Source organism: Eschscholzia californica, unplaced genomic scaffold (assembly GCF_041429995.1).
Source record: "Eschscholzia californica isolate CP2 unplaced genomic scaffold, dmEscCali1.0.p SCAF_3, whole genome shotgun sequence".
NCBI classification, from domain to species: Eukaryota; Viridiplantae; Streptophyta; class Magnoliopsida; order Ranunculales; family Papaveraceae; genus Eschscholzia; species Eschscholzia californica.
This window is the reverse complement of record NW_028238420.1, coordinates 13,910,117-13,933,870: the sequence shown is the minus strand read 5'-3', so window position 1 is coordinate 13,933,870 and position 23,754 is coordinate 13,910,117. Positions and strand designations below refer to the sequence as shown.

General features: G+C 37.6%; 3 protein-coding genes across 3 annotated transcripts; all 3 read left to right on the top strand.

Annotated features, from left to right (window-relative positions):
• Positions 1–806: 806 nt before the first annotated feature.
• Positions 807–2,111, top strand: LOC147548567 (heavy metal-associated isoprenylated plant protein 28-like). The gene is made up of 3 exons (XM_086668923.1): positions 807–1,006; positions 1,161–1,236; positions 1,530–2,111. Exons 1-3 carry the CDS (start codon positions 1,001–1,003, stop codon positions 1,910–1,912), a joined length of 465 nt encoding a protein of 154 aa, XP_086525049.1. The 5' UTR covers positions 807–1,000; the 3' UTR covers positions 1,913–2,111.
• Positions 2,112–7,969: 5,858 nt separating this feature from the next.
• Positions 7,970–9,222, top strand: LOC147548566 (olee1-like protein). Its single transcript, XM_086672312.1, has 2 exons — positions 7,970–8,231; positions 8,830–9,222. Exons 1-2 carry the CDS (start codon positions 8,078–8,080, stop codon positions 9,168–9,170), a joined length of 495 nt encoding a protein of 164 aa, XP_086528438.1. The 5' UTR covers positions 7,970–8,077; the 3' UTR covers positions 9,171–9,222.
• Positions 9,223–20,371: 11,149 nt separating this feature from the next.
• LOC147548565 (uncharacterized) lies at positions 20,372–23,316 on the top strand. Its single transcript, XM_086667542.1, has 2 exons — positions 20,372–21,053; positions 21,246–23,316. The coding sequence occupies exons 1-2, from the start codon at positions 20,918–20,920 to the stop codon at positions 22,436–22,438; spliced, it is 1,329 nt and encodes a 442-aa protein (XP_086523668.1). The 5' UTR covers positions 20,372–20,917; the 3' UTR covers positions 22,439–23,316.
• Positions 23,317–23,754: the final 438 nt, after the last annotated feature.

Below are 23,754 nucleotides of genomic sequence, written 5' to 3'. Positions count from 1 at the left end.
TCCATTTAAAAATTAGTCGTCTAAGAAGTTAAGTCAAATATTTTTTGTTCTTTATAATATTCCAACAAGTTATAAGAAATTGCATAGAAATTGAAAAGGTGGGAATCTCTAAGGGGGGCCTCCTCTTGTTCAAGGTTCCCTCCACACTACCCGTTCCATCTCTATCTCTATACTCTCTTCTCCCTCTCTTCACTACAATCTCCCCAAGGGCGGGTCAAGCCTAAAGTCACCAAAGTCTTGGCCAGACTTTGGGGCGTTGGGCCCTAAAACATATTATAATATATAGACAAAAAAACAAATTTTGATAAGCAGTATCGTTTTGCTATGTGATAACATCGAATCCCGATAGTTTGTTCAATTATTATATTTCGACCATTCGACTATATATTATGAACGATTAGTTTGGTTTAGGTAGTGCAACGTAAAGTTCAATATCTTGATATATGTATCTTGTTGGCCTAGAGAAGCTTACTCTTGCTTCTCATTTGAGTTGTGTCTAACAAATAGAACATTTTTTGTTCAATGTCGATTAACCCGAACTATTGCCTTTTATATAAAATCATGTTTAGTCTCCTGCTTGTATGAATGTTAGTTTAAATTTGGATGTTTCGCGATAAATTTCACTTAGTTAGTTAGCTTGCATAGTAAGTTATAAGACTTGAAATGTTAGTATATTACTTGTATATACTTTGAATAGAATATTTCATTTTCCTTACTTTCCTCTACACTTTCTCTCACACTTTTTTGGTTCATACTTGGTAGAGAAAAGATAGAAAAGAAAAGATATAAAGAAAGATAACTTAGTAGGTTGGTACCACAACAATGAAAGTGTTTTATATTCTTTCTTATCCCTCCCCTCTTAAGAAACATCATCACATGTGACCCTTATATATTCAAAGAGAGATCTTCCTCATATGCATATACTAAACCAACAACAAGCTCATAGATTTCTAGCATAGCCAAGAAACTAGATAGAGTAATACTTCAAAAGTTGCTCAATATGACTGTAAGCTCTCTCTCTCTCTCTCTCTCTCTCTCTCTCTCTCTCTCTCTCTCTCTCTCTCTCTCTCTCTCTCTCTCTCTCTCTCTCTCTCTCTCTCTCTCTCTCTCTCTCTACCATGTTTTTTGGATGTTAATTGGTTTGTTGTGTGCAATATTAGATTGTGGAGATGAGAGTGCACATGGATTGCTCTGGATGTGAGAGCAAAATCAAGAAAGCCCTTACAAAACTAGAAGGTATGCTACATATTCATGTATAACTTTCTTATGTCTGAAACTAACTCATCTATATCTGACTCATGCGAAGCTGACTCAGATTTTTAAATACTATTTGGCCCGAAAATGGGGGCGCCGCCCACCGGGTGAAAGCTGATATGACCGACTCTCATTCGTCCGTGCGTTTTTCTTTCCACATACCCTGACCAATGGGAACCGGCCATATCAGCTTTGGGTAACTCTGATTGATCATGATCCAAAGTAGCATTGAGTAACACATTTCAAGCAAGTTGTCTTAATTTTTTGACTTACAGGAGTTGATGTTATCGACGTAGACATGAACATGCAAAAGGTAACAGTAACCGGATACGCAGACCAGAAGAAGGTACTTAAAACTGTAAGGAAGACCGGACGGAGGGCGGAGCTATGGGCGTTTCCCCCGTATAATCATGGACATAGTACGTTCGATTCGAATTACTACTACAATAAGACAAGCTACCCATCATCTTCGAACCATCTTTACTCCAGCTCTCAACACCAACCTCTTTCATACTCATCTTACAACTATAACAAGCATGGATATGATAGCTATGAACATAGTTATTATCATCAGCAGCCTGCTCATTCTAACATTATTAATGATCATGCTGGTTCTATGTTCAGTGATGAAAACCCTAATGCTTGTTCTATTATGTGATCATCATGCATCATTAAGGGAGCCAACTATATATTTACCAAGAAGAAAAAAAAAAGAGAAAGCAAAATGAATCACTAATCTATTTTATTGGCTGTTAATTTATTCCATGTGTAAATATGAGATAAATGGTGTAAGTTTGTTTGAATGTCTTAGATACGTCAAATGAATTTGTGTAATGGAATTCTTTTCGTTTTGCTTATATCAAATGAACTTTCATATATACAAGGATCATTACCACGTACTAGTATTAGTATACAATGAGATTGCAGTATTAGATACGTCATAAGTATGAAATAAAATATAAATTGTCACTCAAAGGATAAAAAATATTGATCACGCAATCGAGGACTAGTACCCTAGCAATCCTAAAAACCATGCTACTAACTACAATCTAGAGTATCTTCAAGTAGAACTTGAAACAAAAAAAAAAGTAGAACTTTAAAGGGTAGGTTGGCATAAATAACCACATACTATCTTAACAAATGTTCATGGCGACATTACATCCTTACCACTCACCTAACACTCTACAATTTATGCATCATTATACTATAGTCCCTATTTTAGACAATCTCTTTATACACGGGCGGAGCCAGGATTTTCTTTTAGGCAGGACTGACTCAAGTAAAATTTTGTGTATGGAATTTTAAGACATCACTACTTCCAAAAGATGATGATGTTTTCTGTTCGATTACAATTGCTTCATTTCTTTTTATTGTTTTTACAATAAAATTTTCTATTTCCTACCGTTAGACATACCCAAAATTTGAGAAGCTAAGAAAACTTTTGAAGTCAGATTTGTGACAAAACACAAAAATTGTAGACATCAATTCTTTTGTCTTACCAAGTAGTTGAGATGAAATATGGTAGACATACCATGATAACTTCGCTAAGAAGAAGTAGGGGAAAAGCCTATGGTGACAGTTGAAGTGGTAATGAAAAAAAATGAAAAAAGAGCAAAGACGAAAAAGGAAAAAAGAAAAGAGGAAAAGTTGATAGTACAGGAATTTCAGTGCTTGCAAAAGAATAAAGATATTCTTGCGTATCAAATTTGTAGTAAAAAAGCATCAATGCTTGTAAAAGAAAAAGACTTTTTTTTTTTTATTACAATTGCTTTGTACGTTTAATCATTTTATACGTTCAATTTTTATGATAATTGTTTTCTCTACTAATAAACATGCCTAAGATTTGAGAATCGAATAAATTTTTTTGAAGTTTGATTCGCGAGTTGTCGTGTACGAAGAGGAGAGATGATGTGAAGAAAGATAATTTTTTTAAGAAACAAGAAAATTAAAGTATAACAAAATAAGTGAAAAAGAAATGGGGGGGCAAAAATAAAGTGTAGACACAATTGAGTGTCAAAACTGCAGTTAGGCACGAGTTCAGGAAAATTAGGATTTCTCTATAAATTGGGGGTCAAAAAAGAATTATCCCTTGTTAAAAGAACTTTCCTAAAATAAGATTGAAAATACACTTATGGGTAACATCGAACCCACGACCTTTAGTGCACTAAGTGAACATTATACCAACCGAGGTAGCTCCAACAGTTGCCTTAGTACGGAACTTATAAGACCTAATCCAGGATATAGTCTGGGTGCATATGTTTCTATATAATAAAACAGAAGAGAAAACGTTGACTGGGACAAATATCCTTTTCTAATAAAGGTTGTCTAGAAACCCTTCCCAAAATTTTAAAACTTAGAAATAAAATAAAATATTTAAAGAAAAAAATTAATCATGTCATTCTTAGAAATAAAATACCTAATTTAAAAAAAAAGGAAACAAACGAAAATAAACAATAAGTAAAATACTAAAAAAGGGTGTCCAGAATATAGCAATGATAAATACGGAAAGTCAGATGACATGTTTGGGGCGCCTATAAAAGCACCGGTTAAAATTTCGTCACATTTTACTGATACAATTGTTCGTGCCATAGAACACGGATATACCCTAGTGTATTTAAATAAAGAGAAGTTTTATAGGGCCCCAATACTGTTGAAAAGTCTCCCCTTTGAAAGTACCTCCCCCGTTATTTAGTTTTTTTATCACTGGGGAACAGGGGACCCCACTTAAGAAGCACCCCACCGTACAAATACATAAGGGTGGGAATCGGTAGGGCTCGGGCTATAATGTGTCGGGCTCGGGCAGATCGGGCTCGGATAAGCCCCAAATTGTTGACCAACTCACCGTTTTGGTCCCCAATTGTGTCCGACAATTCGTTTTGGCCCCCAATTTCTTGTTTGGCCCCCAAACATTTTTTTAAACCTTCCAATTCTACCCTCATGGAAATTCTGTAATTTAATTCATTTGTTTTTCTCTTTGTCCACCTCACCTAAAATTTCCACGTCACCTTCTTCCACATCATAGTTCGCCGGAGAAGGTCACCGACCGGCGAATTTTTTTGTCGACCTTTAAATTTTTTTCATCTTCTTCCCAACCCCCTTTCTCTCTCTATCTTCTTCTCTCTCTTCCTTCCATCTCTCTTCTCTTCCATCTCTCTTCTCTTCCATCTCTCTCTCTCCTCTTCTCTCTCTCACTTTCTCCTATTCTCTCACTCCCTCACCTATCCCCTCTCTTTCTTTTGAGTTCCGGCGAAGGGGTTTCCTTCGCTGGAAACTCGTCTGGGATATCCAGACGAAGAAAGTTCTCTTCGCCTGGAAATCCTAGACGAAGGGGGTGTTCTTCGTCTGGGATTTCCCAGACGAAGAAGGGGCCTCTTTGTCTGGGAAATCCCAGACGAAGTAAACTCTGGATCTGGGGTTTTCTGAACCCCAGATCCAGACGAGTTTCCGCCGAAGAAAACCCCTTCGTCGGAACTCAAAAGAAAGAGGGGTGAGAGGGGAGGGAGTGAGAGAAGAGCAGAAAGTGAGAGAGATAAGAGGAGAGGGTGAGAGAGAGATCGAAGAGAAGAGAGAGAAGAAGATAGAGATAGAGAAAGGAGGTTGGGGAAGATGATGAAAAAAAATTTAAAGGTCGCCGGAAAAAGTCGTCGGTCAGTGACCTTCTCCGGCAAACTATGATGTGGAAGAAGGTGACTTGGAAATTTGAGGTGAGGTGGACAAAGAGAAAAACAAATGAATTAAATTACATAATTGCCATGATGGTGGAATTGGGAGGTTTTAAAAAATATTTTGGGCCAAAAAGGAAGTTGGGGCCAAAACGAACTGCCGGACACAATTGGGAGCCAAAACGGTGAGTTGGTCAACAATTGGGGGCCAAAACGGAATTATTAAAGAAGAGATTCATACAACAATGACATTTGTGTAAGTCCCAACGGTGAATTTCTGATTATAACTGTCGTCTTTTGTGAGTAGATCCACAAATTCAAGAAAATAAAAACAAAGGGAAGTTTTATGGGGCCCTCTCATTTTTGTTAAAATGTCTCCCTATGAATTCATTGAGTCGGTAAATAATCATTGACCTTGTTTGGTTAAAGGACCCCCCATGTAATGGTTTAAAAAAACTCACTTTAAGGGTGTATATCACCCACATTAGCAATCTACATATCTCAACCCTAACTCTCTCCAAAACTCAAATCCCTGAAGATTCATCTTCTTCCACTTTAGTGATAACCAAACTTTCAAAAAACTAAACCTAGGATTTGAGGAAGATGAAAGAGGAACAGATGAAGATGAAAAGAGGGAGAGAGAAAGAGATAATAAGAGAGATTGATTCTTAAGTATTGAAGTCTCAAGAAATGAGACTGATTCTCTGTTATTAGTATAAAAGAAGTGCTTTCTTTAAATCTTGAGAAAGCTGATATGAGGGACTGTAAGCCAAACAAAACACAGTTGATAGTGTTGTGGAGTGTCAAAATTAGATGGGGATCTACTCTCTGATCCTTCCCTGTATAGAAGTATCGTGGGTGCTCTGTAATCTCTCTCTCTAGGCCAAACATCTAATTTGGACTAAATTACACCGCTCAGTTTATGTAATAACAAAGGACTTCTCGATTTTCATTATTTAAGAAGATTTTAAAGTATTCAAAAAGCTCTATAAGTTTTAGTGTCACCATTAATCTAGGAAATCTATCATCTCTTCAAGCCTATTCTGATTCAGATTGGGCAAGATGCCCAGACATAAAAAGATGAATAAATGGCTATGATAAGAACCTAAGTCCTTCTCTAGGCCAGCCAAAGATAAACGTAATACTTATAGAAAACTTTATTAATAACTTCAATATTCATATTCATATTCATATTCATATTCATATCCATACTACTATGAACTCAGCCATATATAGGCTACAATTAGAGAATTTAGACTCCAACTAGGATTTAATATTTATAAATATAGAAATATGGAAACTCCTAACTTACTTAGAAACTCTAAAACATGGAAACTCCTAATATTAGATAACTATAGAATATCTTCTAAAATATAGAAACTCCTAATATTAAATAACTATAGAATATCTTCTAAAATATATCCTAATATTAAATATAGAGAATATCTTTCTCTATCAGGCAACTGCATTTTCTTGGTTCTACACTTCTCTCCTGGTCCTCCAAGAAACAACCCACTGTTGAAGATCTTCAACAAAATCTGAGTATAAGTCTCTCAAAGTTGCAACTACATAAGTCCTATGGAATAGCTACTTGATGGATGAATTACATATGCCTCTTTCTAAACCTTATCTCATATTATCTAACAATTAAGGTGCTAAACACATTGCCTTAGATCACATCTTTCATGCCAGGACTAAGAATATTAAGGCGGATTATCACTTCATCAGGGACTTCTTAGCAAATGGTTCCCTTACGATCAAGTATATTCATCAACAACTAGCTGATATTCGTACTAAGGGGTTACCATATCCTTCATTTACTTCTTTGAAAAAATAGTTGATGTGTTTTGAGGAACCTTAGTTTGAGGGGAGATATAAGAGTATCCAGTTCTGAATCAATAGCTGACGACATTCCAAATCTAACTGAGCTAAGTCTATAAAGTAAAGGATGAAGATGGTGTTACTAAATTGTGATAATAATACGACTTAGTGGAGGTGCCTATAGAATTCTAGAGGTGCCAATGATGTGAAATGGCATCACAAATATCAACTCTAAGTTTGCAGTTCTTCAGGAAGTGACCAAACTTTCCACAGTAATGGAAAGTTTTTTTTAATTTTTTGGCATTTGAAGCCTATTTGACATTGTCTTGAATTTGTCAAATTTATCGAGATTCATGTGGTTAAGGTTTTAGTTACGGTTAATTTAATTTAGGGTTATTTTTCAAATAACCTCCAACTTTGTGACCGGTTTCCTGCCTAGTCCCTTACTTTGTCAAAAATACCCAGATGGTCTTCTTTTTGAGTTACCGTTATAACACCGTTAACCAGTCATCAATTCTCTCTCCTCCATCTAATCATCTCTCTCTGCCACCTCATATTCTCGCCACCTCATCGTCTTCACCGGCGAAGGTCGCAGGCAAATTTTCCGGCCGGCGACCTTTAAACATTAAAAAAAAAAAAATCTCTCTCTCTCTAAAAAAAATTTTCCTTTTTTTAAAATTATTCTCTCATCTGTCTCTCTAAATGCTCCGGCGAAGGGAAACCCCTTCGCCGGAGCATTTAGAGAGAGAGGAGTTTTTTTTTAAGAGAGAGAGAAAATAAAAAAAATCTATGTTTGAAGGTCGTAGGCCGGAAAATTGGTCGGCCGGCGACCTTCGCCGGTGAAGACGATGAGGTGGCAGAGAGAGAGATGATGAGATGGAGGAGAGAGAATTGATGACTGGTTAACAGTGTTATAACGGTAACTCAAAAAGAGAGTTATCTGGATATTTTTGACAAAGTAGGGGCCTAGACAGGAAACCGATCACAAAGTTGGGGGCTATTTGAGAAATAACCCCTTAATTTAATGAGAAATTTGTGGTATGACACCTAATTTGGAGGGAACAGTTGAAAGGAGTTAGAAAGTTTGTTGTCACTTTCTTGTGGTTAATATTTGTCAGTTGTAACATTGAACAAAAATACAAAATTAGAGGTTCCATAATCAAACAGAATTGGCTAAAAATAACAAAACTTCCTGAAAACTCTACTTAATTCCTCCATTTATAAACCCCAATGAACCTTTTTTTATTTCATCACCAATTCATTTGACTAAGATTATCCTCCCTTGAGAAGTTTCTTTTCATTCTCCCTAAAATATAATAAATTTTACAAAAAGACAGGAGATGACAAAGGTTTCTCAGGCAGTCCTCCTCGTCGCGGCCATCGCTTTCTGTTTCTCGTCTGTCGTCCATTGCGATGACTTTGAGGTTCAGGGCGTTGTTTATTGTGACACCTGTCGTGCTGGATTTGTTACCAGAGTTAGTCAATATTTGCCTGGTAATAAATAAATCATCCCAAGTTTTTCCCTAAGTTTGTTTTAAGAAGATACAACTTTTAAAATCCAACTAATATGAACTATTTCAAAATCCTTATTACAAAAAAAAGTTCAAAAATATTGTCTTTTTAAAGAAACCATCGTTTTAACGAAGGATTATTTTCGGAACAATATCTTGATTTTCCTAATTTTGAATTAGTTTGTTTTTGTACGTGATTGTTATAACTTATATCTGTTTATGTTAAATTTGCAATTATTTGATAATCGGAGAGATCAATTGTTTAACATGGGTCAGTCAATAATCCCGTCAGGATGAATATATCAATAGTCACCACAATCGTGAATTTGATTCGTTCTGACATAACTGAATAAATAAAACAATGCTACATTATTCATTTACGTGGTCATATAATAAGGGATAGAGTTCGATAAACACAAAAACAACATGTGTGATCCATGTCACTAAATAACAAAAGTCATACATCAGTTAGGCTCACCCACACGTGACCCACGAATATTAAGATCGTCTGTGCTCATTACCAATTGATTTTGTGTTAGATTTTATCTTCAACTTTTTCCCACTGTATGTTGTATATGTAGGTGCAAAGGTGAGACTGCAATGTAGAGAGAGAAATGATACAAGATTGACATACTCAGTGGATGCAAAGACAGATAACAATGGGCTTTACACAATATCAGCAGATGGAGAGCATGAAGATGAGGTGTGTGAGGTGGTACTGAAAAGTAGTCCAAGACCAGATTGCAATGAAATTATTAAAGGAAGAAATACTGGTCGTGTTGCTATGACTTCCAATAATGGAATTCAATCAGGAGTTAGATATGCAAATGCATTAGGGTTCCTCAAGGATAAGCCACTTTCTGTTTGTGGTCGAGTTATTGCTGATCTAGGTCTTACTCCTAAGGATATCATGGTTAAATAAATTGGTGATCTAATTTAACTCATTATTATATATATAAATCAATTCTTTCCAATATCTTTTTTCTTAACAGTTCTATATGAATAAGTGAATAAGTTAATCTTTTTATTATTATATTTTTACGGGTTATTTCCCAAATAGATAGAAAGAATGCCCATCTATCAATTCCTATCTCCATCTCCCATCGAAGGGACGTTCCAGTTGAGCCATTAATCCATCCCAATAATCTGTAATGGAGAATACAGCTCCCGCCCGCATCTATAGTATAGGTCAATTCGGGAAGGCTCCCCAACTTTGTCAAAAATACTCAGATGGCCGCCTTTTTCAGATTCCGTTATAACACCGTTAACTACTCATCACCTCTCTCTCATCCAACTCATCGCCTCTCTCTACCGCTTCATTATCTTCCCCGGCGAAGGTCGTCGGCCGCCCAATTTTCCGGCCGACGACCTTCAAACATAAAAAAAATATTAATCTCTCCTCTCTCTCTCTCTCTCTTCAAAAAAAAGATTTTTTTAAAAATATCTCCTCTCTCTTTCTCTAAACTTCCGGCAAAGGGAAACCCCTTCGTCGTTGAACAGACCTGTTCACGAAGAGACTTGTTCGTGTTGTTCACGAAGGAGATTTGTTTGTGTTATTCACGAACAGACTCACCTCCGGCGAAGGGGTTTCCCTTCGCCGGAGTTTTAGAGAGAGAGAGAGAGGATAGATTAAAAAAATATATTTTTTTAGAGAAAGAGAGACGAGAGATAATTTTTTTTTTTATGTTTGAAGGTCGTCGGCCGGCGACCTTCGCTGGGGAAGATGATGAGGTGGCGAGAAGGTGAGGTGGCAGAGAGAGGCGATGAGATGGATGAGATAGAGGTGATGACTAGTTAACGGTGTTATAACGGAATCTAAAAAAAGGGGTCATCTGGATATTTTTGACAAAGTAGGGGGTTAGGTAGGACAACGGTCACAAAGTTGTGGGCTATTTGAGAAATAGCCCTATTTTTATTTGCTTTTTCATCCATTTTTTTATATTTCTTTTTAATAAGCAATAACAAAATAGAAACAAAAGAGTTTTTGGTAACAGTTTAAAATTGTCGCATTTTTTTGGAAATTTTGGTTTTCAATCTCTTGGGCCTCATTTTTACAGGTTGAAATAAAATAACGAATTCGACTATTAAACTTAGATAAAATTGTCTTTCATACTTCTAGAATGGTCTTGGTCTTTATATAGCTTTTAGAGTTCAAAATGGTTACGATGATGGTAGCTATAGGACTCTTAGAGTCCATGCCAATAGAAAAATAAAAACTATAATGCTTGCGAGAGGGAATTACGAGTGGCCTCCACCCACCCCTTGGTTTATTCACCGGTAGCCATTTTATCTCTTTTTGCTAATATTTCAGACCTTATTTACATGGATGGTTTTTTCTAATGGTCATCGTTATTTTTCTTTTTCTCTTTTAAACTGAACGTTCCAATATTAATGGGTGGCTTGTTGTTTGGACCCCTTTTTATAACTGACTTGCTGTTTGGACCCCCTTATTTTCAGTGGCGATGCCAGAAACTTATATCTATGGGGCATTTTTTAGTCATAGTTCTTAAAAAAATCAAACATACTAAAAAATATACTTACAGTGATTCATCCAATCCAATATATGTCTATAGTCGTAAAAGGTGAATCTACATCATTATAAGAATTATCACACTATTGCATCATTCCCATCATAAGTGCAAATTATCATTTATCTATACATATATCATTCAATGTCATAGTTAGTTTTAACAATGTTCTTAACTGAAAATAATGCTGGATCTTTGATTTATAAATTTGAAATACCTATGGAGCAACAAACAAACATTTTTATCTATATCATATCAATGTAGTTGAAGCGCAAATTAAATTTGATAGAAGAGCGATCGACAAAGAGATATTTAAACAAAAGAGCTATAGTACGGTAGAAAATTTGAAATAATTATTAGCGTGGAATATTTATGTTGTACGCCTTAACTGAAATAAGCAAAATAATAATTTATAAAAGAAAGTAAGTGTTATCAACTTCTTTTTTGATATCCGCTCGTTTTCAATTAGTAATATGCAAAAATTATGAATATATATATATATATATATATGTTTTTAAATATGATGTTTGAATATAAAGCGCATTAATAAATTATTTTTTCTGTTTTTTGAAACAGTAACTTCATTAAAAGTACCAGGTGAAAGTTCAAATACAACGAAGTTAATAGAAAACAAAAACCACCCCTCACAGACAGAGGGACTAAAACAGCAAAAGGAAATCAAGGATTTAGGGCTGCTTGTGCAACTTCATGTGCCAACATGTTTTCCGCACGTCGATTGTATTGGATCCAGAGCCACTCAAAACCCGCCAAGATTTGTTTGGCTTCCAGAACCGTCGATCTTATGCGCCATGGAATACAATCTGGACCGTCCATGACCGCAGAGAGGATAAGTTGGCCATACCCCTCTATATAAATCTTCTTGAAACCTAGATTGGCCGCACTAAGACAAGCCAACAGCAAAGCTTCGGCTTCACTTTCCATGGCCGATCTAGGGTTTATCCTTCGACCTTCTTGAAAAATCGTCCCTCCCACTTCCTTCATGATCACTACTCCCTCCGAAGGCCCTCGATTATTGAAGAAACCATCAAAGTTAACCCTCACCGTGTCAGCAGTAAGGAAATAAAGATCTCGATAGGAGATGTCGGTGGAGGTTGTTGGTGCTTCAGAAAAACCAGATACCAACTTCAGAGCTTTGGTGATGATTCGTTGCGGTTGGATCTCGATTTGGTTGAAGTGTTTATCATTTCTTTCCAACCAGAAACGCCAAATAAGGTAAAAATAAAATGAAACCCTAAAAAGATTTACATTTGAGAGGTTAATAAGATTTCTGATCAAAGTTTCTGGTTCATTTTCTTGTGAACATGGTTCTATAACCTGAGCCGCCGTCCAAACCCCAACAAATCTGAGACAACTACTAAATAGATGTTGAATCGTTTGAGGTTAACTTAAGAATTGCAAAAAGAAAAAAAAATTTGAGGCTAATCGGTTTTGAACTTGTCACTTGATGTAGCCAAGTCCAAAGCATTCTTGTCTTTTACCAACTTGGCTATGGACAACATATGGCTATAGAGAGTGCGTCAATGCTTATATCCCTTTGCAGTGCATTTGTGTTTGTAAAGAGCAAAATACACAAGGGTTGTGGGGGTATGTACCCCCACATGCCCCTATGTAGCGTCACCCTTGCGTATTCTAGTGTTGTACTTTGGACTCTCTTTTTAAAAAAAAAAAAATATTAAATATAACCGTTCCGAAACACGTGAGAGGAGAAAATACTATTTCACCTTATACTTGACCTAACCCAACCTAAGCAGTTAAGCCCACATGTTGAATAAACTGTAAGATTTTGTGTGTATCTAATACACTATCTAGTGTTCTAAGAGGAATCTCAAACATCATATGTTAATACTAGAATACCCAGAATCATAAGCATGAACTAATCAATGAACTAGAAGAGGGATAAATACCTTGAACGCGTTTTTCCCTCGAACCTTTCCAATCGCGTGTGAAGATCGAGAGCTCCAATTGTAGCTCCTCTACTTGAGACACCGAGTGTGTTGACTTGATCTCCCTTCCTTTCAGACTGCTAGGACGTACTAGAAGGTTGAGAAGAAATCTTCTTCTTGACTAGATTGATAGAACGGGAGCTTTTTCTGTACAAACCTCTCTCTCCACTAGCTGTATATTGAGAGAGAGATAGAGCTGTATATTTTTCTTTCAGAGAAAAATCCACACCTTTTCTGTTCTCTAATGAACCTATATATAGAGAAACTCTAATTAGAATCATATACAGATTAGGTCTTTCTATTTTCGGGTCACAGAAAAGATAGTTACCAAAATACCCTTTTAGGGTATTTTAGCTATCCCTTTAAGTGTGGCCGGCCAGGGCAGCCCACTATGGGCTTTATATGGTCGGCCCACTTACCTTGGTCAGCCATCACATGGCCGGCCCAAAAAGCCTTACTCCGGGCACCCCTTTTTAGGCCCGGTTCTTTCTATCTTGTTCTGAATCTCCATTCGAACCTTTTCGGTCTTTTTAGTTGGATCCAATCCATCTTTAGCCTGTTCCCGTCTAGTCAAGTCTCTCCGATCAAGTTACCACTCTTATGTGTAACCCGTTGTAGGACCGGTCTATGTTAGCCGCGAATCACCGAATTGATCCGAAGATCGTAGTTGGCTTCTAGCAAAGCATTACGACCCCTAATTGGACCTGACTGGATGATCTTCACAGCATGGTCATCGTTATCCTAGCTGACAAATTGATCGCATTGCCATCTTGGTCGAAGGACACTCCTTCGGAAGGACATCTCCTTCAGACCGAACGGATATATCCTTCAGTCTCCCACTTGTATTTAGAACAAGTGCAATGCTCGATTCCCATGTCTCTTCGTATCTCATCTAATACGTCATATCTTTCAGACTTTCTTGATCTTGAGAACAACTGTCAAAACAAATGATTAACCATTAATCCATTTGAATGTGGCCACACATTTTCCTGTTGCTTCTCCTCAAGTGGCCCGGAGATACTTATCCTATCTTAATAGGAGGACATCATTCAGTCTTGTACTCCCACTTAACTTCATGTCTATCTGTCTATCCCAGTAATCCTTCTTTATAACCTCCTTTTACGGCACGGCGTTTGACGGTACCAAAGTTCGACATTTCTTAGATAAGATGAGTGGAGTACTCATGTTTAAGGAATCTCTCCAATCTTGCCTATGAGCGTTCATGACGTTTTTCAACTCTTGAAGAACTCTCATGTTTGGGTTATTCAGTGTATATCCCCAATCATACACCCATGTAATTGACTGAAATACTATATTCCTATAGCCCACGAAACTGCGCTATCAGTCAATCTCCCATGCTAGTCTTCATGAGTCATTGCTGTCCATGCAATGACCTGGACTAGGGACTTAATAATGAATCTATTCCATGTTCACTTAGTAGGGTTTCATTTACTAGATCACGCATCTGATAAACCTACTTGGAATGCTTCATTATTTTCGGACTGTCAATTAAATACTAAACCATTATTTAATGACAGAAATAACTTATTTATTTCTTTTATTAAATGTAGCTAATTGATTACATAAAACTCCTTTTATTAATCCAATTACAACCTAAAGCCATTCTTCGATGCGCTTTATACCTATGCCCCTTCTATGACTCTCATACTTGGGCTGAGGTAGTGGTTTAGTTAACGGATCGGCAACGTTGTCGTCCGTATCAACTTTGCAAATGACCACATCTTTTCGCTCAGTGATTTCCCTAATCACGTGGTACTTCCTTTGGATATGTTTGGACTTTTGGTGTGCTCTTGGTTCCTTAGCCTGGGCAATAGCTCCATTGTTGTCACATTATAGAGTTACCCCTATTTCTATGCTAGGAACGACCAAGTTCGGAGATAAACTTCTTGATCCAAACTCCTTCCTTGGCTGCTTCCGAAGCGGCTAGGTATTCTGCTTCTGTGGTAGAGTCTTCTACAGTAGTCTGCTTTGAGCTTTTCCAGCTTACTGCTCCTCTGTTTAGACAAAAGACGTAACCTGACTGCGATCGGAAATCATCTCTGTCCGTTTGGAAGCTCGCATCCACATGGCCTTCCACGATTAGTTCATCTTTCCCCTCATAAACCAAGAAGTGATCCTTTGTCCTTCTCAAGTACTTCAGGATATTCTTGGATGCGGTCTTGTGTCTCTCACCTGGATTAGATTGGTAACGACTACACATGCTCAGAGCATATGAGACGTCTGGGCGAGTGGAGACCATGGCGTACATGATTGATCCTATTGCCGAAGCATTAGGCACCTTCTTCATGTATGCTAGCTCATCAGGATCTCGGGGACATTGAGTCTTGCTTAGCATCGTGCCATGTGTCATGGGAAGAAATCCTCTCTTAGAGTCTTCCATTTTGAATCTCCCAAGAATCTTATCGATATAAATTTCTTGACTGAGTCCAATCATCTTCCTTGATCTATCTCTATAGATCTTGATGCCCAAAATATATTCTGCATCTCTTAGGTCTTTCATTGAAAAACACTTCCTAAGCCACTCTTTCACGGAGTTAAGCATGGGAATGTTATTTCCAACGATCAGTATGTCATCTACATACAGGACCAAGAAAACTAGGTTGCTCCCACTAACCTTCTTGTATACACAAGATTCTTCTTCGTTCTTCAGAAAGTCAAATTCTTCGATTTTCTCGTCCAATCGAAGATGGACCTTTGAAGCTTGCAAACTTTTCCAGCATTTTTGGAGTCCTCAAAACCTTCAGGTTGTGTCATGTACACATCCTCTTCCAGTTTTCCGTTCAGGAAGGCGGTTTTGACATCCATTTGCCATATCTCATAATCGTAATGAGCTGCAATTGCTAGAATAATCATAATGGACTTAAGCATTGTGACAGGGGAAAAGGTTTCTTCGTAGTCTATTCCTTGGACTTGTCTGTGACCTTTTGCCACGAGTCTAGCTTTGAAAACGCTTACGTTTCCATCATTGTCTGTTTTCATCTTGAAAATCCATTTGCATCTAATGGGTTCTACTCCATCGGGCAAATTAACCAAGTTCCAAACTTGATTTTCAGACATGGATTCCATTTCGGATTTCATGGCTTCCAGCCATTTTTCGAAGTCTGGGCTCGTCATAGCTTCTTTGTAGGTGCTGGGTTCATTATCTTCTATTAACAAGATCTCTTGTCGTTGAGATAATTCAATCAGCCTTGCGGACCTACATGGGGCTTGAACAACAGGTGAGACACTCTCAACTCCTTGAGGGTTCTCTTGCGAATCCCATTCGCTTTGCGCGGGAGGATCTCCGAGATCTACTATCTCTTCCTCTGTTCCCTTTTCTATTGGCTCTGAATAGTTAGGAATCGCGACTTCTGACATCGGTACAACGGTGTCAGTTTGTTGCTCGGATCGAATGTCTTCAATCTCTATATTTCTCCCACTTGTCTTCTTGGAAAGAAACTCCTTCTCAAGGAAGACACCATCACGAGCAACAAACACTTTGTTCTCTGATGGGTTGCAGAAGTAGTACCCCTTTGTCTCTTTTGGATATCCAACAAAGAGACATTTGTCTGATCTTGGTGCTAGTTTATCTCCTTGTAAACGTTTTACATAAACATCGCAACCCCAGACTTTGAGAAAAGACAACTTTGGAACCTTTCCAGTCCATAACTCATATGGCGTCTTTTCAACAGCTTTTGACGGAGCTCGGTTTAGTGTGAAAGCAGCCGTTCTAGAGCATATCCCCAGAAGGTGTTAGGAAGGTCGGCTAAGTTCATCATCGATCGAACCATGTCCATCAAGGTTCGATTTCTCCTTTCGGACACACCGTTCATCTGAGGTGTTCCTGGTGGAGTGAGTTGGGATACTATTCCGCAACTCCTAAGATGATCCTCAAACTCTTGACTCAAATATTCACCACCTCGATCCGATCGAATGACTTTTATTTTCTTGCCAAGTTGATTCTCTACTTCGTTCTGAAATTGTTTGAACATTTCAAACGATTCCGACTTATGCTTCATAAGATATATGTAACCATATCTAGTGAAGTAATCGGTGAATGTTATGAAGTAGCCATAGTTACCTCTCGTGAGTGTACTCATAGGTCCGCATACATCTGTATGTATCAGTCCTCATGGTTCACTCACTCGATCACCTTTCCCCTTGAAGGATGATCGTGTCATTTTGCCCACTAAGCATGGTTCACATGTATCGTATGATTCTAAATCACACGATCCCAGAAGTCCATTCGCATGAAGCTTCTGCATGCGTTTCATGTTAATGTGACCCAAACAACAATGCCAGAGATAGCCTTGGTTAGAATCGTGAGTACAAAGTCGTTTCGTGTCTATGTTCAGGATTTCGTCTTCTATGTTCATAACATAAAGACCATTGCTTAGTCTAGCACTGGTATAGAACATCTCATCTTTGTACAGAAAACAACACTTGTCCTTTATTATTACATGATATCTCTCTTTGTCTAGTACTGACACAGAGATGATGTTCCTTGAAATAGTGGGTACATAATAGCAATTATGTAGCACTAATATCAATCCAGTTTCTAGATTAAGCTTATAAGTTCCTTCAGCCACAGCAGCAACTCTTGCTTTATTTGCGACTCGTAGAACCGTCTCGTTCTTTGTCAGAAACCTGATCTCCTTGAACCCATCTAATTCCGAGATTATATGTGCTCCACATCCGGTATCAAATACCCATGAAGGAGAGTCAGTCGTATCTGCCAAATTGACCTCTATAACATAGGCACCGATTTCCACTTCCCTTTCTGGTATCTCTATTACGCTTTCTTCATTCGAAGCATCGATAACTCTTCTCTGATCTTCCTCCCAATCTAGAAAGTCGTATAGATCTCTATCTAATTGTGAATTAATACTATGTGTCATCTCTACTCTACATAAACAAAATAAGGATATTGCTAAGTACTACATTCAATGTTTAAGCAAAAAACAGTTTTGCCATATTATTCAATGAAAACCGTCCCGCTTTGAATAATATGATTCCAAGATCCCATTCCTATGGAGTTAAGCGTACTTTGGCACTGCCCTTAACTCCAGCCTCCTGGGTGAGTAACTCTTACTGATCATACTCCTATGACTCTTGGTTGATGAATAACACTTATGTGTTAAATTCATCCTTTCGCCTCGAAATCCAAAACCCTTTTGCTGACTCGTTGAGAATAACCATTTAGACGTGTAGACCTCTTCATAGATCTACCCGTATTGTCCCGAGGTAAAAGATGGCACCCTGATTTGGCATAACCCACCATCGATGAATGATGAGACATGAAAATGTCCCATCTGAATCTCTTAACTCGGGTTAGTTAGTCCAGTTCGAGCGGTTACTCTGATGATTTGGTTGTTTTTCTTTCTCAGGTCTCATTTACGGAGTTCGATGCGAAAACATCGTGATAAAGACATACTTGAGGGGCATTTTGGTCATTTTAACGACAAGGGTATTCTGTTCAATATTAGTGCTCAGGTGAAAGTGGAGTTCATGACGAGTCCGTAGGCGAAAACGGAAGTGAAATCGAAACTCGGATGAGGAAACTAGAGCGGGTCAAAGTTTGAATCAAATTAGTTGACTAAAAATCAACATATATTGTGTGACATGTGGACGCACGGATTAGCAAGTATTAGATGGTCTCCAATACTCTTCTTGATGCACCTAGCCACAACAAAGTTTTGCCACTTTAAAGGATTAGCACCCACCAATCCTCTAGCCAGCTCACCACACGTGATTGTTTCATTCCACCAAATTTTGGGTTGTTTCATTCCATACCTATCATAGTATTTATCTGTTTAGTATTAAAAGGTGAAGTAATAATCTAGAAATGGAAAGAACAGAGAGAGAGAGCAGCTGGAATGATTCGAAGAGATTTTCGAATATCAACCAAACAGAGAAAGGAGATGGAGATGGCTGAGATTTTTAAAGATAAGGAAAGATGATCAAGAAGGAAAGAGAGATAATCTCTTTGACATGCTCGGTCAGAAAAGGAAGGTAGGAAAGAGAGTTCTTGGCTGGATGTTCTATTATAGAGATAGAAAGATTTTCTTTCTCTTGTTGTTAATTTAAATGGAAAAAGAAAGAAGAAGGATTATTTTCTTTACAAGAATAGAGAAGATCAAGGATAAGAGAGGGCTGGAGTTGTAGAGAGAGAGAAAGATTTTCTTTGTCTTTAAAACCGAGAAGGAAAGAAAGGAGATTGATAGAGAGAATCAGGAAGATGATTGGTGATCGCTTTTACATGGAAAGAGTAAGATTGAAGATAATTCTATTGATAGTTTTTGGAAAGAAACAGCAAGCTCGGAGAGAGGGTTTTGTCTCCTCTGTTTGTATAAAACAGGGAGAGAACAGAGTTATAGGTTCAGCTCGGTTTGGGGTCGGAAAAAATCACCATCTCGACTGGAGAGTTTTCCTCTGGTAGCTCAACCAAAACCGACTATATTAGAGAGAGAGAGAGTGATGTAAAGAGCTCACGGCTAAGAAAGAAAAAAAAAGACTTAGAGAGAGAAAGGAAAAAAACCAGAGAGCTATAATTCATTGGATCATCTTCTTCATCTTCATTTTCTGAATTTCTTTTAGTGACAGAGAGAAATTAAGAGAGGTTGTAGAGAGATAAGAACAGTAGAGAGAGAAAGAACCGAGAAGCTTATTTTTCTGGTTTTTGTTTCTTTTATTTGTAATCTCAAGTTCTTAGTGAGAAAGAGAGAGAGATTACAGTGGAAGAGAGAGAATTAGAGAGGAAGACAGAGAGATTGTAGAGAGAGAGAGATTAACAGTGAGATCAATTCTCGGTTTTTAAATAAATTTCGATTTGTTTCATTGATTCCGGTTAATTAAGTTAAAGAGACAGAAAGTAAAAGCTAGAAAGAGGCTAAGAGAAAATAAATCAGAAGGTTAGAGAGAGAAAGTAATTGGAGAAGACGAGAAAAAGGCGTGGAAAAGAATTTTCTCACGGGGAAAATACTTCCGGGAAGACGAGAAAATCGTTTTCCCAGAGGGCGCGTTTGGCAGAGCAGTGGAAAATCAGAAGGAAATTACTTTCCTAAGGCTCTGTTTGGCTGGAAAATTTAGTAAGAAATCCAACTTTTCTACTTTTCTTTCCTTTTTCCATATATTTAAGCTTCCATCCTTTATCATGAAGAACTAATTTTCTATTTAGGGTTTAGATGAAGTCGTAATAATCATTTTCTCGACAATTTATTAAAGTTTTTACCATTTTAACGATAAAATCTTCCGGGTTTTTAGACCGTTCATGGACTAAAAACCTGAGTTATATAAAGAACTATCTAATCAGACCAAAATTAATTTGTCGTTAGAATTGTTAGGAAGACGGATTCAGAAAACCCTAGGCTCTCCCCCATTTGAGTTCCTTGTATCATTTGTAATTATTTTCTTTCCGTAATTTTATTTTAATATTTTATTTATTTTATTTTATTACCAAAACCTCATCAAAACCAAAAACCAAGTTACTTCCAAGTCTTAGAATAGGTTTCACTTAGTCTCTGAGGAACGAACCGGTCTTACCGGAATTTATTACTTGACGCCCGTATACTTGCGGGTGGTGACCTATTTAGGGTAACCTTTCTAGGCCCACCAAGTTTTTGGCGCCGCTGCCGGGGACTATGTTTTAAATTTGTTCTAATCTTGGAAAGTTTTTATTTTTGGTAAGTTTTGAATTTTGGATACTTTGACTTGCTTCTCTGTTTTTGGTGTGCAGAACACTAAGGAGCTGAAGAGGAGGTGCAACAAGGAGGAGGACCTCAAAAGAAGAAATTTACTGTTTTTATTTTTATTTTTTTTGTATTTATTTTGGTGAGAGAGAGACTTAGACTTTTTAGTACTTTCTTTTGTTTTGACCCTAAATTGGAGGGCTTTTATAAATTGTAACCGAAAAACCAAAAAGAAGCCTCGGGTTCGAACACTTGAGGGAAGAGTGGCCCGGGTCGTCTACAAAGGTCGTCGCCCGTCTTGAACGGGAGGTAATTTTTCTAATCACCCACGAATCCCCTGTTAGTGGGTACTTTTTATAAGATCTTAGTAGTGCTTCCTCGGTTTTCGTGTTAAAAAAAAAAAAAAAAAAAAAATTTTGGACCAAAAGAAAGGAGTCAAATTTAGGAACATAAGTGTCAATTCTCATCTTGTGATTGTGCCCTACCATCATGGCACATTTTTCTAATGGTTGGACATACCCTGTTGATGATGATGACCTTGACCTAAAGGGACCCATCATTAACCAACCTGGTATGAGTTTAAGAGATTATCAACGACCTAACGAGGGGAATAGGCTAGTTGAGCCTAACCGAACTGGTATGACCCTAGGAGAGTACCAACAGATGTGTAGAGACGAGCCTAACCGACCGGGTATGACATTTCAGGATTATAAACGAATGTCTAGAAACAGTCCGATTAGTGAGTGGAGTAGACCATATGAGCCTGATCGATCTCATATGACATTAGGAGAGTACCAACAGATGTGTAGAGACGAGCCTAACCAACCTGGTATCACATTTTGTGATTATCAACGAATATCTAGAAACGAGTCTACTAGTGAGAGGAGTCAGTTAATGATTATCAACGAATATCTAGAAACGATACTTAACGAGGGGAATAGGGTAGTTGAGCCTAACCAACCTGGTATCACATTTTGTGATTATCAACGAATATCTAGAAACGAGTCTACTAGTGAGTGGAGTCAGTTAGTGATTGTCAACAAATATCTAGAATCAGTTAATTACACTAGTGAGCCTTATTATGAGGAGACTCTTGAAGATAGATCTCGATCAGAGTACGAGAGTCGTCTTATTGAGATCGAGTCCTTAAATCAAAGGATAGAGATGCTTGAGTCACGGTCATTCATCGACGAGGAAGGGGTTTCACCACCCCAAACTCAAGAGGGTATTAGGTACGATGACGAGGGTAATACGTCTAACCCTAGTACTAAGTTAAATGTCGATGAATATACTGATAGTACCCAAGAGTCTGAACAAATTGATGACCTTATGGTCTCTTTACCTCGATCCTTACCGTCTCATTATAGGACTCCACCAGACTTTGATGTTCAGGATGATGGCTCTATGAGCAAGTTTGGGGATGACACAATTCTGAACTTTCCGACATTTGAGCTTTGTAAGGAGTCAGTCTTAGATGAAATGTTAGGAAGGCATGACACAATGAATGACTGTGAGGCTCCAGATGTCTTTGAGGACATCAATGACGTTAGAGATATGTTAGATAGTTTGTCAGACTGTTTACCTAAGGAAACCATGGACCTAGACTTGGTCCCCGAGCATATTGCCTTACCCTTAGAGTCTAGTTTGACCTTCCACATGGTCTCAGACTCGGTTGTTGATCCCTTTTGGGACACTTCAGATGTCTCCTCGAGAACGTCTATGGAAATAGTGGATATTCTATCCACTAAACTTGCAGATGACTTTCTGCCTTCGACGGATATATTGGCCCTTCATTGTTATGTCGATCCTTTTGATGACTTTCTAGTCATTGGTCCTAGTATTTATAGTTACTTAGTGGACTGTGCATCCACTAAGTTTGGGGATTGCCCCTCTTCTTTGATAGTCTCACATGCACTCTCTGCAATTCACAAAAATGTGAGACTATCGTTTACTGAAAAATTTGTGTTTTGGGTGGACCCACAGATGTATCGAATATTGGTTTACAGTTAATCACATATCTGTAATCCAGTAGGTTAATCCTTTTTATTTTGTCGAATCATCTGTTTCGTCTGGCTGAAGACGTTAAACTTAGCGCTTTCTGGGAGGCAACCCACGCATAGGACCTTGGAATCAGGTAATATCTTTCCCTCATCCTGTTATATTTTTTGCATAGTCTTCAGAACATTGAGGACAATGTTCGGTTTAAGTTTGGGGATAGGGGAATGAATTTTTTGCTAAGTCCTTATTTCAAAAATTCAAAAGGGTTCAAAATTTTTCAAAATTTTAAATTTTTGGATTAAAAATGTGAGTCTAGTTGATTTTGCTTGTTAATGGTCATAGAGTCTAGTTGGTTGTACTACACTTTTGCTAAAGGTTTTTCCACGAATATCGAGTCTTGAGGTTGTTTGTGCACTAGCCATGTGAGTGTTAGATAGGTGAAGAGTAGACTTTTCTGAGAGAACTTAATCGATCATTAGTGGAGACTTAACCTATGTGAGATTCTGAGCCTTTCTTGTTGTTTTGAGTGATCTCTTCTGAGCTAATTCCGAGTAGAGTGAAGAGCTACTCAACCTCGCAATATTGAAAGAAGAACTCATTTGATCTCTTGAGTTCAAATTTTACAACCACTAGGGATGTCATCAGGAAGCAAACCTTTCTCTTGTAGTCTGAGAAACTTGAAAACAGTGTTAACTAGAGGAAGATAGGAACCTCACCCATCATTTAGAACCCTGAGAATAAGGCATGAAGCAAAATGAAGAGAATATTACCAAAGAAAGAATAATGTGAAGAAAGTAGTATTTGTATTATGAGTCGTATATAAAAAAAATAAAAAAATAAAAAAAAAAAAAAAAAAAAGAGAAAAGAAATAGAAAAATCAAAGAAAAAAATGTTTGTTTAGTTTAAGTGTTTATCCTTCGAAGAAATTCTTGAAGATTTGAAGACGTCAAGTTCTCAGGAGTTCTGGTTCACATTATCACTAGTTTCTATTGACCTTTAGGAAACACTGTTAGATAGTAGATCAGGTGAGAAGAGTAGGTTAGCTTCCCCATTCCATATTAGTGGTTGTTTCCTTTTTATGAGATCAGTCGTTCATAAAGAAATTTAGTCCATCTTTTGTAATGTGTTGAGTTTTTTCTCATACTCATACTCGCACATTGAGTGAGCCATTTCTGAGTGACTTTAATTTTTGAGTGTATGACCGTGAGGCAGTAGTCGAGGCGAAATGTATCGAGACAGTAATCAAGGTCTTGTCTTTTCAGAACCGAAATGATACTCATATTGGTTGGTCACGTGCACTTCAGGTCTTGATTACTAGTGAAGGAATT